The sequence below is a fragment of the Ranitomeya variabilis genome, chromosome 2 (assembly GCF_051348905.1).
Source record: "Ranitomeya variabilis isolate aRanVar5 chromosome 2, aRanVar5.hap1, whole genome shotgun sequence".
NCBI classification, from domain to species: domain Eukaryota; kingdom Metazoa; phylum Chordata; class Amphibia; order Anura; family Dendrobatidae; genus Ranitomeya; species Ranitomeya variabilis.
In genome coordinates this window covers 369,434,760-369,449,895 of record NC_135233.1, presented here as the reverse complement: position 1 = coordinate 369,449,895, position 15,136 = coordinate 369,434,760, and the positions used below count along the sequence as shown (strand labels likewise).

The following is a 15,136-nucleotide window of genomic DNA, read 5'->3' as shown; positions in this document are numbered from 1 at the left end:
GGCTTCCCAGGAGTCCCTTGACGCGCGTTTCGCGGTCCAGCTTTTTGTTATGCAGAGTTGTGAAAATACAAAATCACATTTTACCCACAAAAATGTAATTTTGGTCCTTAATTTAACTCCAAAACCTGTTGTGCAATTTTTCCTCAGTACGCCGATACACCATATGTGGAGGAAAACTACTGTTTGGGCGCACGGCAGGGCTTGGAAAGGAAGGAGTGATGTTTTGGAATGCAGACTTTGATGGACTGGTCCTGCAGGCGTCGTGTCTCATTTGCGTTCTCCAAACCCCCTGGTGTGCCTGAATAGTCATAAAAACCAACAAGTTACCCCATTTTGGAAACTAAACCCATCAAGTATTTTATTCAGAGGTATAGTGAGCATTTTGAACCAACACATGTATGACACATAATTTGATAACTTTAGGTAGTCATATTGAAAAAAAATCATATTTTTCTTTCACAAAAATATTGTTTTCGCCCTAAATTTGTAATTTTCACAATGGATAAGAGGAGAAAATGGACCCATAATTTGTTGCGCAATTTGTCTCAATCGCAACTATACCCCATATGTGGTAAAAAAAAAAAAGTCTGCCAGGCAGGGCTAGGAAAGGAAAGAGCGCTATTTGCCTAGGATAGCTTGTGAGTACCATGTCATATTTGAAAAGCCCCTGACATGTGAAAACAGCAGAAACCCCCATAAGTTACCCCATTTTGGGAGCTAGACCACTCAAGGAATTCATCTAGGGGTGTAGTGTGTATTTTGAGTCCATAGGTGCCTCACAGGATTTTATAACATTGAGACGTGGAAATATGACATTTTAGTGGTAAAAATTTAATTTTTGTACTTGCTGCAAATTTGTAAGGTACACAAGGGTTAATAGGTGAAACTAGACTCCACAATTTATTGTGCAGTTTCTGCATTTTGAGTGGCAAAATTAATTTTAGTAATTTGTGTGCAATTTTTTGGTGCTTTTTTAAAAAACTTTTTTACTTAGTCCCACTGTGGGACATGTATAATTTTTAGTTTGATCACTTGTCCCATACACTGCTGTACTTGTGTCCAGCAGTGTATGGGACACTGTCACTGTCACTATGCTTATTGCCTGATCTCACAGGCCACCATACCATGGGGTCATCACATGACCTCAAGGTACCATTGTACCATTGTAAACATTGGGACCTGCGATTCTGATGGCAGGGGTCCGATGGTTACTAAGGGGACTCGTGACTCCCTTGCAACAACTTAAATACCGATGCCGTGATTGACAGCAGGATTTAAGAGGGTAATCAGCACTGATCAGAAGGAAAACCGTCTGGGTCCGGTACTGCAGAGAGTCAGCTGTCATGCTCGGTGGCTCTATTGCATTATTCCCCATCTCTGTTTTAAAATGGCAATAAGGGTATAAGTAGCCTTAACGATTGCCGTTTTAATGCGCATTCACAGTTAAAGGAACACTGCTGGCAAAACTAATACTATTATTCAGAGGGCCAGCCCTGGGATGGTGGAGCATGACACCAGTTCTGGTGATCTTTGATTCTCTGTGTCATGCTCCACCCCCTCAGATCCTTCACTAGATAATATCATGGTTGAAAGTGTTGGCACCCTTGAAATTGTTCCAGAAAATAAAGTATTACAATAATGTGAAAAAGTAAGTACGCCTCACCCTGCCTGGACCAAAAACAAATATGGACATATGAACAGAATTGTTACAATGTATAACATAATGTACCAGTTTTATGTGGAACATTCATAGAGGGGCATCATGGTGTGGGGTGGCAGCCGTGGATGAGGTACTCAAAGGTGGGGATCCTGGCTGGGTGTGTGGCCTTTGTCTGCAGGGACACTACGCCTTTACAGCCGGCGTAATGCCGGTGATTTTGGCTAGCCAGGACCAGGTGTTGAACAGTTCAATGAGAGAGATGACCAGCCAACAATAAACAGCCTTTTACTGAACAGCAACTTGTTGGGACTATGTACAATAGATAGCGGGTGCATAACTTCACGAATGTTTCTTTCACAATACGGATAATCTTCACGCAGTCTCTCCACCTCTTCAAGAGTACTTGCTACTGCCTCAAGTTTCTCTATCTTCTCCACCACACAGCATATTACTACAGTCCACGTAGACAGAGTCCTATTCTCAACCTGTGGCTCCACATCTTCTTCCCTCTTAAGGGAACTAGTTACCAATATGGCCGGTACTTAGCTTTTCAACTTTGTGATGCCTTGGAACTCCCTCCCGTGGCACTCTCTTTATCTCACGTTCTCTGTTCCTAACCCGTTACCTCTCTGAGTAATAAACCCGAGGCCATACTGCTAAGCATCCTGTCCCACAACCCATCTCTGATTCATCACTCTGTCCTTCTGTCATTTCTCCTTTCTCTACTCCGGATCTCGCTATCCATTGTTTCCATCTCCACTCACATCAGGGACACCTACGTCATGCGCCTCTGCTGACTAACCAGGCCATAGATCTGCTTCTGACGCACACTGGGCCCTATCTGACTTTCTAACAGGAAGCCGTCTCTAGTCCTTCACTTTATCCCCTCCCACTCTGGGCATGTCCAAACTATTAACACTAACTCTTCCTACTAATAAGGTATATCATAATACACATTTCACATCAAGATACACTTACAACTATACATGTGTTTTCAAGGGGGAATATGGGCAGTGTGTCCATTTCCTTACAAGAGTTCAACATTTATCAGCAGAAAAGAATAAAATTACAAAATGTATTTAATTTAACTCTTCAAATCTATATAATAAGCTTGATATATAACCATACGACCCAGTGCATTTATGTATTGTGCTAATATTCTTCACGTAATTAGCTCCAAATTATTACTGTTGATTTCTTAGATTAAACCAAGAACCATAGTGTAACAAAGTCACTACATGTGGATATCGTTAATTGCTTATATTTTATTCTACAACACTATAGGAACAAAAAAAAATCAATTCTGAAAAAATGCAAAGAATAATAAGTCTCTATGGAGCCAAGAAGAACAAAGGGATTAATTAGTGGGACAAGTAAGAGGTATAAAGTAGCAGTGATCTCAGGTCTTACCTTGGTATCACATGTCCTGGTTACTGCATGTAATGGCATGGTAATTGATTCCTTCAATGTCCTACATCTAATATGGCCCTATGACTGGGACTTTTGCAGTAAAACATACAATAGTCCATGATAATTAGAAAGGGATCTATGACTTTGTGTGGACATGCAAGGTGATGGCCCTTTAATTACTCTTCCAGGTCCAAACCTCTAATCAGAGACATTCAGAAAATACTTCCTGATGGTATGATTAGTTGAGTTTCCGCTCATTTCCAACTTTGAGTCTATTTTAATATTTATCACATCAAAGGAATCTCCAAAAGACCAGGTAAATATTGAATAATTTATAACTTTATACTAAGTAATATTTTTATATTACTAAAAAACAGGTTCCTGCAAGATGTTCCCACTAGTAACTATATATATGTTTGAGAATTTGTTTAAGAATTCCTCTAATACCGACGTTGCCAACCTCATACAGTACAGACCAAAAGTTTGGACACACCTTCTCATTTAAAGATTTTTCTGTATTTTCATGACTATGAAAATTGTAAATTCACACTGAAGGTATCAAAACTATGAATTAACACATGTGGAATTATGTACTTAACAAAAAAGTGTGAAACAACTGAAAATATGTCTTATATTCTAGGTTCTTCAAAGTAGCCACCTTTTGCTTTGATGACTGCTTTGCACACTCTTGGCATTCTCTTGATGACCTTCAAGAGGTAGTCACCGGGAATGGTCTTCCAACAATCTTGAAGGAGTTCCCAGAGATGCTTAGCACTTGTTGGCCCTTTTGCCTTCACTCTGCGGTCCAGCTCACCCCAAACCATCTCGATTGGGTTCAGGTCTGGTGACTGTGGAGGCCAGGTCATCTGGCGTAGCACCCCATCACTCTCCTTCTTGGTCAAATAGCCCTTACAGAGCCTGCATGTATGTTTGGGGTCATTGTCCTGTTGAAAAATTAATGATGGTCAAACTAAACCAAACCGGATGGAATAGCATGCCGCTGCAAGATGCTGTGGTTACCCTGCAGGTTCAGTATTCCTTCAATTTTGAATAAATCCCCAACAGTGTCACCAGCAAAGCACCCCCACACCATAACACCTCCTCCTCCATGCTTCACGGTGGGAACCAGGCATGTAGAGTCCATCCATTCACCTTTTCTGCATCGCACAAAGACACGGTGGTTGGAACCAAAGATCTCAAATTTGGACTCATCAGACCCAAGCACAGATTTCCACTGGTCTAATGTCCATTCCTTGTGTTCTTTACCTGAAACAAGTCTCTTCTGCTTGTTGCCTGTCCTTAGCAGTGGTTTCCTAGCAGCTATTTTTCCATGAAGGCCTGCTGCACAATGTCTCGTCTTAATAGTTGTTGTAGAGATGTGCCTGCTGCTAGAACTCTGTGTGGCATTGACCTTGTCTCTAATCTGAGCTGCTGTTAACCTGCGATTTCTGAGGCTGGTGACTAGGATAAACTTATCCTCAGAAGCAGAGGTGACTCTTGGTCTTCCTTTCCTGGGGCGGTCCTCATGTGAGCCAGTTTATTTGTAGCGCTTGATGGTTTTTGCCACTGCACTTGGGAGCACTTTCAAAGTTTTCCCAATTTTTCGGACTGACTGACCTTCATTTCTTAAAGTAATGATGGCCACTCGTTTTTCTTTACTTAGCTGCTTTTTTCTTGCCATAATACAAATTCTAACAGTCTATTGAGTAGGACTATCAGCTGTGTATCCACCAGACTTCTGCACAACACAACTGATGGCCCCAACCCCATTTATAAGGCAAGAAATCCCACTTATTAAACCTGACAGGGCACACCTGTGAAGTGAAAACCATTCCCGGTGACTACCTCTTGAAGCTCATCAAGAGAATGCCAAGAGTGTGCAAAGCAGGCATCAAAGAAAAAGGTGACTACTTTGAAGAACCTAGAATATCAGACATAATTTCAGTTGTTTCACACTTTTTTTGTTAAGTATATAATTCCACATGTGATAATTCATAGTTTTGATGCCTTCAGTGTGAATGTACAATTTTCATAGTCATGAAAATACAGAAAAATCTTTAAATGAGAAGGTGTGTCCAAACTTTTGGTCTGTACTGTACCTTATTGGAAAAAGACAACCTATTGGGGATACTCTACAACTGGAGTTCAGAAACAGTGGTCTACGCTGATGGAATTTTTTCTCCATCCAGGTTCTATGAGGATTGTTGACTCCCCAATAAGAGGTGATCTTTGTAATCCCCCATCTATACAGAACATGTGCATATTCCTTTATTGCTGCATTGTAATCTGTGTTGTTCTCAATGAAAACACAGAACAAATAACCAATAGCATACAAATGCGTTACATAAGTAGAATGGTCGATAATAGTCATAGTGACCACATACTGTTGACTTTTCCACAGTTCCTTGGCTAAATTGTTAGGGAATTTTTTTGGCAACATTTTTTGGCTTTAATAATGCATGTAAAAATTCCATTATTTTTACAAACTTAAGGCTGGTATGTTTTAGAGATTTATGGTCTTGTTTTGTAATATATTGTCTGCCAGTGGGTCATCTCCTACTATGGTGGGACACTGACCCTGCTTGGAACTCTGTTAAGGATTTAAGCACAATAGCAAATATTCTCCCTTTTATAGTTGGGATAAGAAAGTGCTAAGAGATGTGTCTGCACACAATGATATGTATGAGGAACGATTCTTGGGGTTCTTGGGGTCAGAAATTGCTTACATTATTTTACTGCTCAGTTTATGCACATAAAGAAGACCTGTTACCAGATCAGAAAAAGTCAGTTTTGCTCATATTTTATTCTCACTGCTCTCCTTAGAATTCAGTTGATTTTCTTTTTTAAATGCGCCATACGGTTCCAGAGATATGGACCTTTATATTTAGTGTTTTTTAATGCTCTTTACTAAGGGGGCGTGATTCAAAGGATCCTCTGGGGCGTGTGTTTAGGCTGCTATAAATAATCATCCTGTGAGCCACGCTCCCTTGTAAAGACCTTAAAAAGTAGCACTTAATAAAAAGGCCGATATCTCTGAAACCATATGGTAGATTTAATAAAGAAAAATAACAGAATACTCAGGGGAGCAGTGGGAATAAAATAAGAGGAAAAACTGGTCATTTTCGATTTGGTGACAGGTCACCTTTAAAAAAATATTTACCTAATAACAATATTACTCAAGAGATAGCGACAAATTTGCATGGACTTGGACTTCTGACATCAGCCCTGACCGAAGATGTAAATGGAAGCTTCTGGGCAAAGTCTTTGACATGACCCCCACCTACGCTGTGCCTTTTGTAATACTGGTGCCTGGGGAGGGTGCATACGGATGATACGCATCTACAGATACACTAAACTCAGAGTTCTAGCCAATATTGATATGAATGAGCTTCTCAGGAGGAGTTTAGTATTTTTGGTTTTGGACTTGTATTTTTTGATGTACCAGAAATGTTATTTTTCATTCTGCCATAGAATCATTATGTATTCTGTTTCAGATTATCTATTATTAATGTTACAACAGGTCCCATAGTTTCCTTTTTTAATAGAGGTTCTTGGGCAATCTTTAGGTCCATTTATACTGATGCCAATCTTTCTACATTTCTTAACTGGCTTGACTGCACTGAAATGACATGAATTATTTATTGTTTTCAGACAGGAGGGTGTCACACTCCGCAAATTAGAGTTAGCTTGAGACGGGTGCTACATCTTCTGGAGCCAACCACTGAGCTCCTGTAGACCAATGGTAGACAAGGTAAAGGAACTGCACATCTAAGGACACTTGGAGAAGCTTCAAATAGGCTTTATCGTCAGTACTTTATATCCATTGGTTATATACCATGGTAAGTACAGTTTTACGCAACATTTTGGATTAAAACCTTTCATCAGACGTATAGGCTATGTTCACTGCAGATAGGTCAAAGGGATACAGGGTGCGTGGTGGGCTTCACCCAAATAGAGACAACCAGGATCCAGCTGTATCAAGACCTCACACACACCGCAGGACTTGCAGCTTGTTGTCCCTGTTTGGGTGAAGTTCACCCCACAACCTGGATCCCCTTGACCTACATGCAGTGAACCTAGTCTATACGGCTAATGAAGGGTTTTTACCCGATATGTTACTCAAAACTGTACTTACTGCAGTGTAACCAATGGATATGAAATACTGTCAATAAATCCTATTAAAAGCATCTCCAAGTGTCTTTAGGTAGGCGGTTCCTTCACTCCGTCTACTATAAATTATTATTTTGGCATCAGGTCCAGGTATATATGTTTACTTAAACACACTAGATTGGCATGTCACCTCCATTTGATTACTATTGTGACTCTGGTCTCATGTACATGGCTATATCATGGCTTCATAAAAGGGCTGAGAAATACAAAGTTATATTCTTTCTATATCTCTGTATGTCTCCAAAGAAGGTCTAAAAATGTAAATTTGGTACTAGAAATTATCTAAAACTATTTTATCATATGTAATAGTAAATTCTCGTGTTTCATTGCAGGTATCGTAAACAAATGTAAAAATGAAGCAAAATCAAACAATTATTACCTATTTTATCATAAAGGGAATATCTGATGTTCCTCAGCTCCAGGCGCCAATATTTGTTCTTGTTCTACTCATTTATCTCATTGTTCTTGTTGGGAATATGAGTCTTCTTCTACTGGTCTGCCTGGAGACCCATCTTCACACTCCCATGTATTTCTTCCTTGCTAACTTGTCTGTAGTAGACATGACTTCTTCCACTGTCACCCTACATAGGATCCTTCTAACATTCCTCACTGGAGACAACATGGTGGTCTACCTGGCCTGTATGGTACAGTTCTATGTATTCGCATCCTTATCAGGGCATGGACTTTTCATACTGACGGCCATGAGCTACGACCGATATGTGGCTATTTGTAGGCCCTTAAATTATAACATTATTATGAACTTTAAGATATGTCTTCTGTTGGCCTCGTTTTGTTGGATTTTTGGCTTTCTACAAGTTGTTCCTTTTGTCTGGCTCGTATCAAAGATCTCTTGTTTTTCCACGAATGTAATTGATCACTTCTGTTGTGACATTGTCCCCTTCATGGAAATTGCCTGCAGTGACATCACAATATTGGAAAGACTGTCTGATATACAAGGACTCATTGTATATACCCTTATTCCATTTCTTCTCATTTTAATGTCATATATCTTTATAATTATCACCATAGTGAAGATACGTTCCAGTATTGGTAGAAGAAAAGCCTTCTACACTTGTTCCTCCCACCTCACAGTCATTGTGTTGCTCTACACAATGTTGATCTTTCAATATTCATTACCAAGTGATAGTATAGGTTCCAAAAAGCTATATTCTTTGTTTAACACAGCGATTGTCCCCATGCTCAATCCACTTATTTACAGCTTAAAGAATAAAGACGTCAAAACAGCTTTTAGAAGGAGGATCGGGAAGTGTAAAGCAAATGCATACTGCTGTGTTACGGCAGGCAGTGTCATAAGATGGAAGAAAAAAAATCTTAGTTGCAATATTTTTCTCTCTCAATAGCTAGGCTACCATAGGCAGCATGAATCAGACACTACCAGCATTATTGTAACTGTGCATGTTGTACTTTCAAACAATCCATGTATGTTAAAAAAAACATACATCTAAGACAACTAGCTTAAAGGCTTGATTCTGGTTCTCCCTGCTAGACTAACAGGTCTCTCCCTATGTTCCTATGTGTGTATAGGAAGTGTTAGTGTTAGGAATGAGTCAAAGTGTAAGCAAGTTGCGGTATGCAGTGACGCAAGAGAGGCAGAGCAAGGGTTAACAGTTTTAATTTAACAAGGGGATACTCTACGCAGGGAGATAAACAGTTAAATGAGGGTTAAACAGTTCAAGGGTAGGCAATAGGTAGACTTAATTAGCAATAAACAAGATAATGGCAGTTCCTTAAATCACTTATTGTGTCAAAGGCTTCCCAGTCTTCTCCTGAAGCTTGGAGGGCTGCGGCACCAACAATGGTCACCACTGTTCTGTTCTAGTGGGGTCCTGCAAACAATGGTCCGTCTTCTGGCGGCAGCGGTCGGTATCTTCTGCTGAGCTCCTAGTCCATAAGTTGGCGCGGCCGGGATGAGAAAGGCTGAGGCACTTGCATGGTCCAACGTGAGGTAATCAGCAGCTATGGGCCAGGTAAGCTGCAGAAGTTCATCTGCTACTTGGCTTTTCCTAGGCGGCCCGTGCACTGTACTCCCAGCCACGGGGCACATGATACCTCTCAGTTGCGCAGAGGCAGAGCACCCGACACTTGGTCTCTGATAGTCACTCGGGTGGTGGCCGGAGCTGGTGGGTGCAGACCGACACGGCATGGGTGCTCAGGGAGCAGAGCACACCCCTCAGCCTGCTGCACGCTGCTTGTCCGCACCAAAGCTAACTGCTGCCACGCGCTTTTGCTTGCGTACGCCCCCTGCTTTCGTGCAAGGGGTTCTGTCCGGGCCCTAATGCCTTCCCCAGGACAACAGGGACGCAGCCTCAGCATTTCTGGACCAGGCGTGGTACAAGTGCCCGCGGTCCGGTGCTTCTCCTTACAAAAGCACCATTCCAACTTTTTTTTCTGGCAACGCTGGAGTGTTGCTACTAATGTAAGGTCCCTACACCTGGTATTACACTAACCATGCACTGTCTTCAGCTCTTCCTACGCAAACAAAAGAAACTTGTCTTCATAAGAGCCTAAGAGCTTGTATTCAGCTCCTCCTGGTGCCGCTCCAGTCTTGCGCAGCCATCTTGTGACCGCAACTTCTGACTGACCGGAAGCCAGAGGTAACAGTCACAAACTCTCATTGTAAATCTATGAGAGCCTCATCCATGCCTCGTTCTGGCTCCCATAGACTTACACTGAGTTGTGACTTGCGTATCGCCCACCATACACTGGAGCGATTCGGCAGCTCACAAATTGCTGGAGACAGACTGGAACATTGTCAATAACAGATGAAGATGGCGGCTGGTGAGTATGAGGCTAAGTGCAGGGAAAGTAGATTAGTGGCACCACTCCAACACTGCAATAAAAAAATAAACTGGAGTGGCGCCATAATGTCTTAAGTACCACTAAATCTCACAGAGATGGTGTGGGAGTACTCACAGAAACATTTGACCAATGAACTGTTGAGAAGTATGACTAAATTGTGTGGATACAGGGAGTTTCTTTTACTTATTATGGAGCTGTAAATTCTGATATTTGCAATAATGTGAGAGACACTTAAATTTATGCATGAAACGTCTACATTCCTGAAACCTATACATTTATTAACACTCCAGGAGCACCTTGGAGATTGCCAGAAATATCTTCTGTACTCACCAGCCTTAAACTGTATCTAATAAACGTTAAGTGACTTTTACTCATACAAGAGAGATCTGTCAGTCTAGAGAAGTGTACTTGCCTGCAGTACTCATCCACAACACATCATCCCCAACACATCATCCCCGGTCAGCTTTTTAAAATAAGTTGTCAATGAAATGTTGCAGCAGTTCACAGTGGACCATGCAAGGCTGTGATAACTCAACCACAGTCTGATTCATGCTGTCCGTGGTTTTGAATGGCATAGAAATTAGCGGGGTAATTAAAATATAACTTTTAATAGATCAATTAGATGAAATACCAATTGCCAAAAACAGCAAAAAGACTGACAGCATATAAAAACACAAAAGATGCACCTGTCCTTTTATGCCAACAATAAAATGGGGTACACTTCCATCCTCAACATCTCCACTTATTGTAATGGCGACCAAACACAAGGGAGTAATGACCATATCCACACGTTTATCATCTAGCACATTAGCACCCATAGAAGAGCATAACACATCCATAACAATCATAAGAAAAGGAACTTTCCCACCAGCTTTTCAAAGGAAAGAGAAAAAGGTCCAAATAGTTCCCCTTCATGTGGAACCTCAAAGTTTGTGCACATCATTGATCCAGATTAGAAGGTCCTTTATCGAGATTATTTTTGGAGGGTTTAAAAGTTACATTTTAATTACCCCACTAATTCCTATACCATTTGAAATCAAGTGGGCCCTTGAGAGTATATCCAGCTATTTGCCCATGGTTTTGGCAGCATAAATCTCTTGTCAGGTTTTCTTTACTATACAGTACATTTGAAAATTTACCCTTTTCAAATGTTCTTTTTTGGTCGCTAGAGCTATATAAGACTGTTCTTTTTTCTTTTTTTCTGGATAAGTACCACCTTTTGTTGGTACATATGCATTTTTATTTAATTTGTAGAAATTTTTATTTTTGCAAAATTTGTAGAAAAAAAAGAATTTTACTACAGAGATTAATATTTGTTTATGGGACACACTAAGCACCATAAATTATGTTATACATTATTGGACAGGTTCTTACACTGAGCAGGATACCAAATGTATGTATATTATGTTATTTTTTGGGACAGAATAAATATATATTGTAAAAAAAAAAACATATCTGCATACGTGAGTGTTTTTACTGATTTAATATTTTTATCATGGCTTTTTGATTTGTTACACCTTTTTTTTTATTTATAGGATCATAGAATAGATTGGCAAATGCTGCATCTATCCAAATATGCATTAAGGAGGTTGATCATCTCATTTTAATTTTAACAGCTTTGTTGCTGATATCATATTGTATCTATTACTAATATACTCTGCTCAAAAAACTAAAGGGAACACTAAAATCCCACATCCTAGATATCACTGAATAAAATATTCCAGTTGTAAATCTTTAATCACTACGTAGTGGAAAGCGTTGAGAACAATAAAACATAAAAATTATCAATGTAAATCTAAATTAATATCTCATGGAGGTCTGGATTTGGAACCATACTCAAAATCAAAGTGGAAAATCAAATTACAGGCTGATCCAACTTCAGTGGAAATGCCTCAAAACAAGGTAATGATGCTCAGTAGTGTGTGGCCTCCATGTGCCTGTATGATCTCCCTACAATGCCTGGGCATGGTCCTGATGAAGTGGCGGATGGTCTCCTGAGGGATCTCCTCCCAGACCTGGACTTAAGCATCCGCCAACTCCAGGACAGTCCGTGGTGCAACGTGACGTTGGTGGATGGAGCGAGACATGATGTCCCAGATGTGTTCAATCGGATTCAGGTCTGGGGAACGGGCGGGCCAGTCCATAGCTTCAATGCCTTCATCTTGCAGGAACTGTTTACACATGCCAGCCATATGAGGTCTGGCATTGTCCTGCATTAGGAGGAAACAAGGGCCAACCGCACCAGCATATGGTCTCACAAGGGGTCTGAGGATTTCATCTCGGTACCTAATGGCAGTCAGGCTACCTCTGGCGAGCACATGGAGGGCTGTTCAGCCCTCCAAAGAAATGCGACCCCACACCATTACTGACCCACTGCCAAACCTGTCATGCTGAAGGATGTTGCAGGCAGCAGATCGTTCTCCACAGCGTCTCCAGACTCTGTCACGTCTGTCACATGTGCTCAGTGTGAACCTGCTTTTATCTGTGAAGAGCACAGGGCACCAGTGGCGAATTTGCCAATCCTGGTGTTCTGTGGCAAATGCCAAGCATCCTGCATGGTGTTGGGCTGTGAGCACAACCCCCATATGTGGACTTCGGGCACTCAGGTCTTCATGGAGTCAGTTTCTAACCGTTTGTACAGACACATGCACATTTGTGGCCTGCTGGAGGTCATTTTGCAGGGCTCAGGCAGTGCTCCTCCTGTTCCTCCTTGCACAAAGGCTGAGGTAGCGGTCCTGCTCCTGGGTTGTTGCCCTCCTATGGCCCCCTCCACATCTCCTGGTGTACTGTGTGCCATGCTGGATGAGCTGCACTACCTGAGCCACTTGTGTGGGTTGTAGAGTCCATCTCATGCTACCACGAGTGTGAAAGCACAACCTGCATTCAAAAGTGACCAAAACATCAGCCAGAAAGCATTGGTACTGAGATGTGGTCTGTGGTCCCCACCTGCAGAACCACTCCTTTATTGAGTGTGTCTTGATAATTGCCAATAATTTCCATCTGTTGTCTATTCCAAGAGAATGTGAAATTGATTGTCAATCAGTGTTGCTTCCTAAGTGGACTGTTTGATTTCACAGAAGTTTTATTTACTTGGAGTTATATTCTGTTGGTTAAGTGTTCCCTTTATTTTTTGAGCAGTGTATAATTAGTACAGGTTCTCCTCCTCCTCCTTCCTCACACACTGCACAGTTCTCTGCTTATGCTGAATGAGGAGAATATGAACAGACCTGTCCTTCAGCCTACTCCAATAGAAAAACACCACGCACAAGAAAACTGATTTTTAATTTTAGGTGATTGATGGACAGTTCTGGTCACATGCTCCTCCAGAAACAGCCATTTTGTGAACAGGAGAGCTGTGTGTTCTGTGACGAAGGTGGCACAAGATGGCAGCTGTTCACAAAGGATGAGATTGCATCTTAGAGATTCCCTGGGGCACAATTAGGGGTTTGGTTTTTCCATTCAGTCTCTGATTGAATGCCCCAATGAATAGTGATCACAATACAAAAAGACTTAACCGCCATCCTACCAAAACAATCACTATATAATAGTGTCAATCCTGGCATAAAACATATCTCTGTCCCCAGGACTTAGGTACCTTCTCCTGGTCCAATAAGAATTCCTTGGACAACAAATAGCAGCAGTTATATCAGGCTAAAAGGGGAATTTGTCGGTAGGATCAACCCTCCTAAGCCATCTATATGGGCATGCAGGTCATGGGAAGCTGAATAACATGATACCTTGATATCTGTGATCTGATATGTTATTCCAGAGAAATTCATGCTCTTTTAATATGTAAATGAGCTGTTAAGATCTATGGAAAGGTGATAGATCTCCCTGAAAATCTGCCTCCAGAGCTTATGTTACCAGTGCGAGACATATAAATAATTGGAGCAGACTGTCAGTCATTACATGTCTCACACTGGTAACGTCCCCTTTCATATACAGTAAGTTCTGGAGGCAGATTCTCAGGGAGATCTATGTCCTGCTAATAGATCTTAACAGCTCATTTACATATTTTGTATAACTTGGATTTCTCAGCCTTACGGCTGAGCTCTGACCTGATATGTAAAACAGGGAAATTTTGTTTTTAATAGGGCACTTTTATTTTCATTTCAATATGGAGCGACAGATCGGATGCCCGACTGCAGCTCTATTAATTCTGTGTGGAACAGCTGGAAAAAGTTGAGTGCATTCCTCGGCACCCTAAAGTGAATGAATGGAGTGGTGGTCAAGCATGCACACTGCTGCTTCACTTTAACAGGGATAGAAGTGCCCCATTCTCCCAATTTATTTGTGACAGAGGTTGTACCCCCCCATGATCACTAAGTTATCGCTTGTCCAGTGGATAGGTGATATCTTTTTTCACCAATCTCTTCAAAATAAATTGGATGGAGCAAAGACCTGAAGCATGAAAGGCTGCAGGCAGACTGGGCACAGGAAAGCCCAAAACAATTCAGGCAGAGGCAGGACAGTGAAACAAGCAGAATCAAGAGTCTTAATACCAAACATAGGTATGTTTCTTGGTGAGTCTTATATAGACCTAGGGATATAATCACATAGTAGCATGCCGAGCCGCTTGTATAACACGGCATGGAGCACAGCAGAGTGTAGCGACCATAGAGGAAGGCGATAAAGCTCTGCCAAGCTGAGGCAGAGGCAATAGCAATTTGCTTATGGTAGAATACAGTGTTAACTTTATGCCAGATGTAAAGAAAACAATGTCTTCTAAAATGTTCCACCTTTTTAAAGCATCAGTCCACAGAACATTATCCCAACAATCTTGGGGGTGATTTAATTATTATTTTGGCAAATACAAGACAAGTCTTTAGCGTATGTGCAGTAATACTGTCACTGCAGCCTAGGTCCTTATACTTTAATTTGTTGCTTTCATATTTCCCTGAACTTGTTTTTTAACTTTTAGCAATATGATTTTTAACGTGGATGAGAATTTTAATGTTTTCTATTCAGATTTGCAAAAAAAAAATAATCTTATGCATTTTGTAATATCACTATACAGTCAAGACCAAATTCCTTAAATAGATATATTACAACAGTATGTCCTTCTTCTCCTTAGAG

The 15,136-nt window shown here is 41.0% G+C and overlaps 1 protein-coding gene across 1 annotated transcript; it reads left to right on the top strand.

The window, feature by feature from the left end:
- The first annotated feature begins 7,593 nt into the window (after positions 1-7,593).
- LOC143803780 (olfactory receptor 5B12-like) lies at positions 7,594-8,601 on the top strand. The gene has a single exon (XM_077281547.1). It carries the CDS (start codon positions 7,594-7,596, stop codon positions 8,599-8,601), a length of 1,008 nt encoding a protein of 335 aa, XP_077137662.1.
- Positions 8,602-15,136: the final 6,535 nt, after the last annotated feature.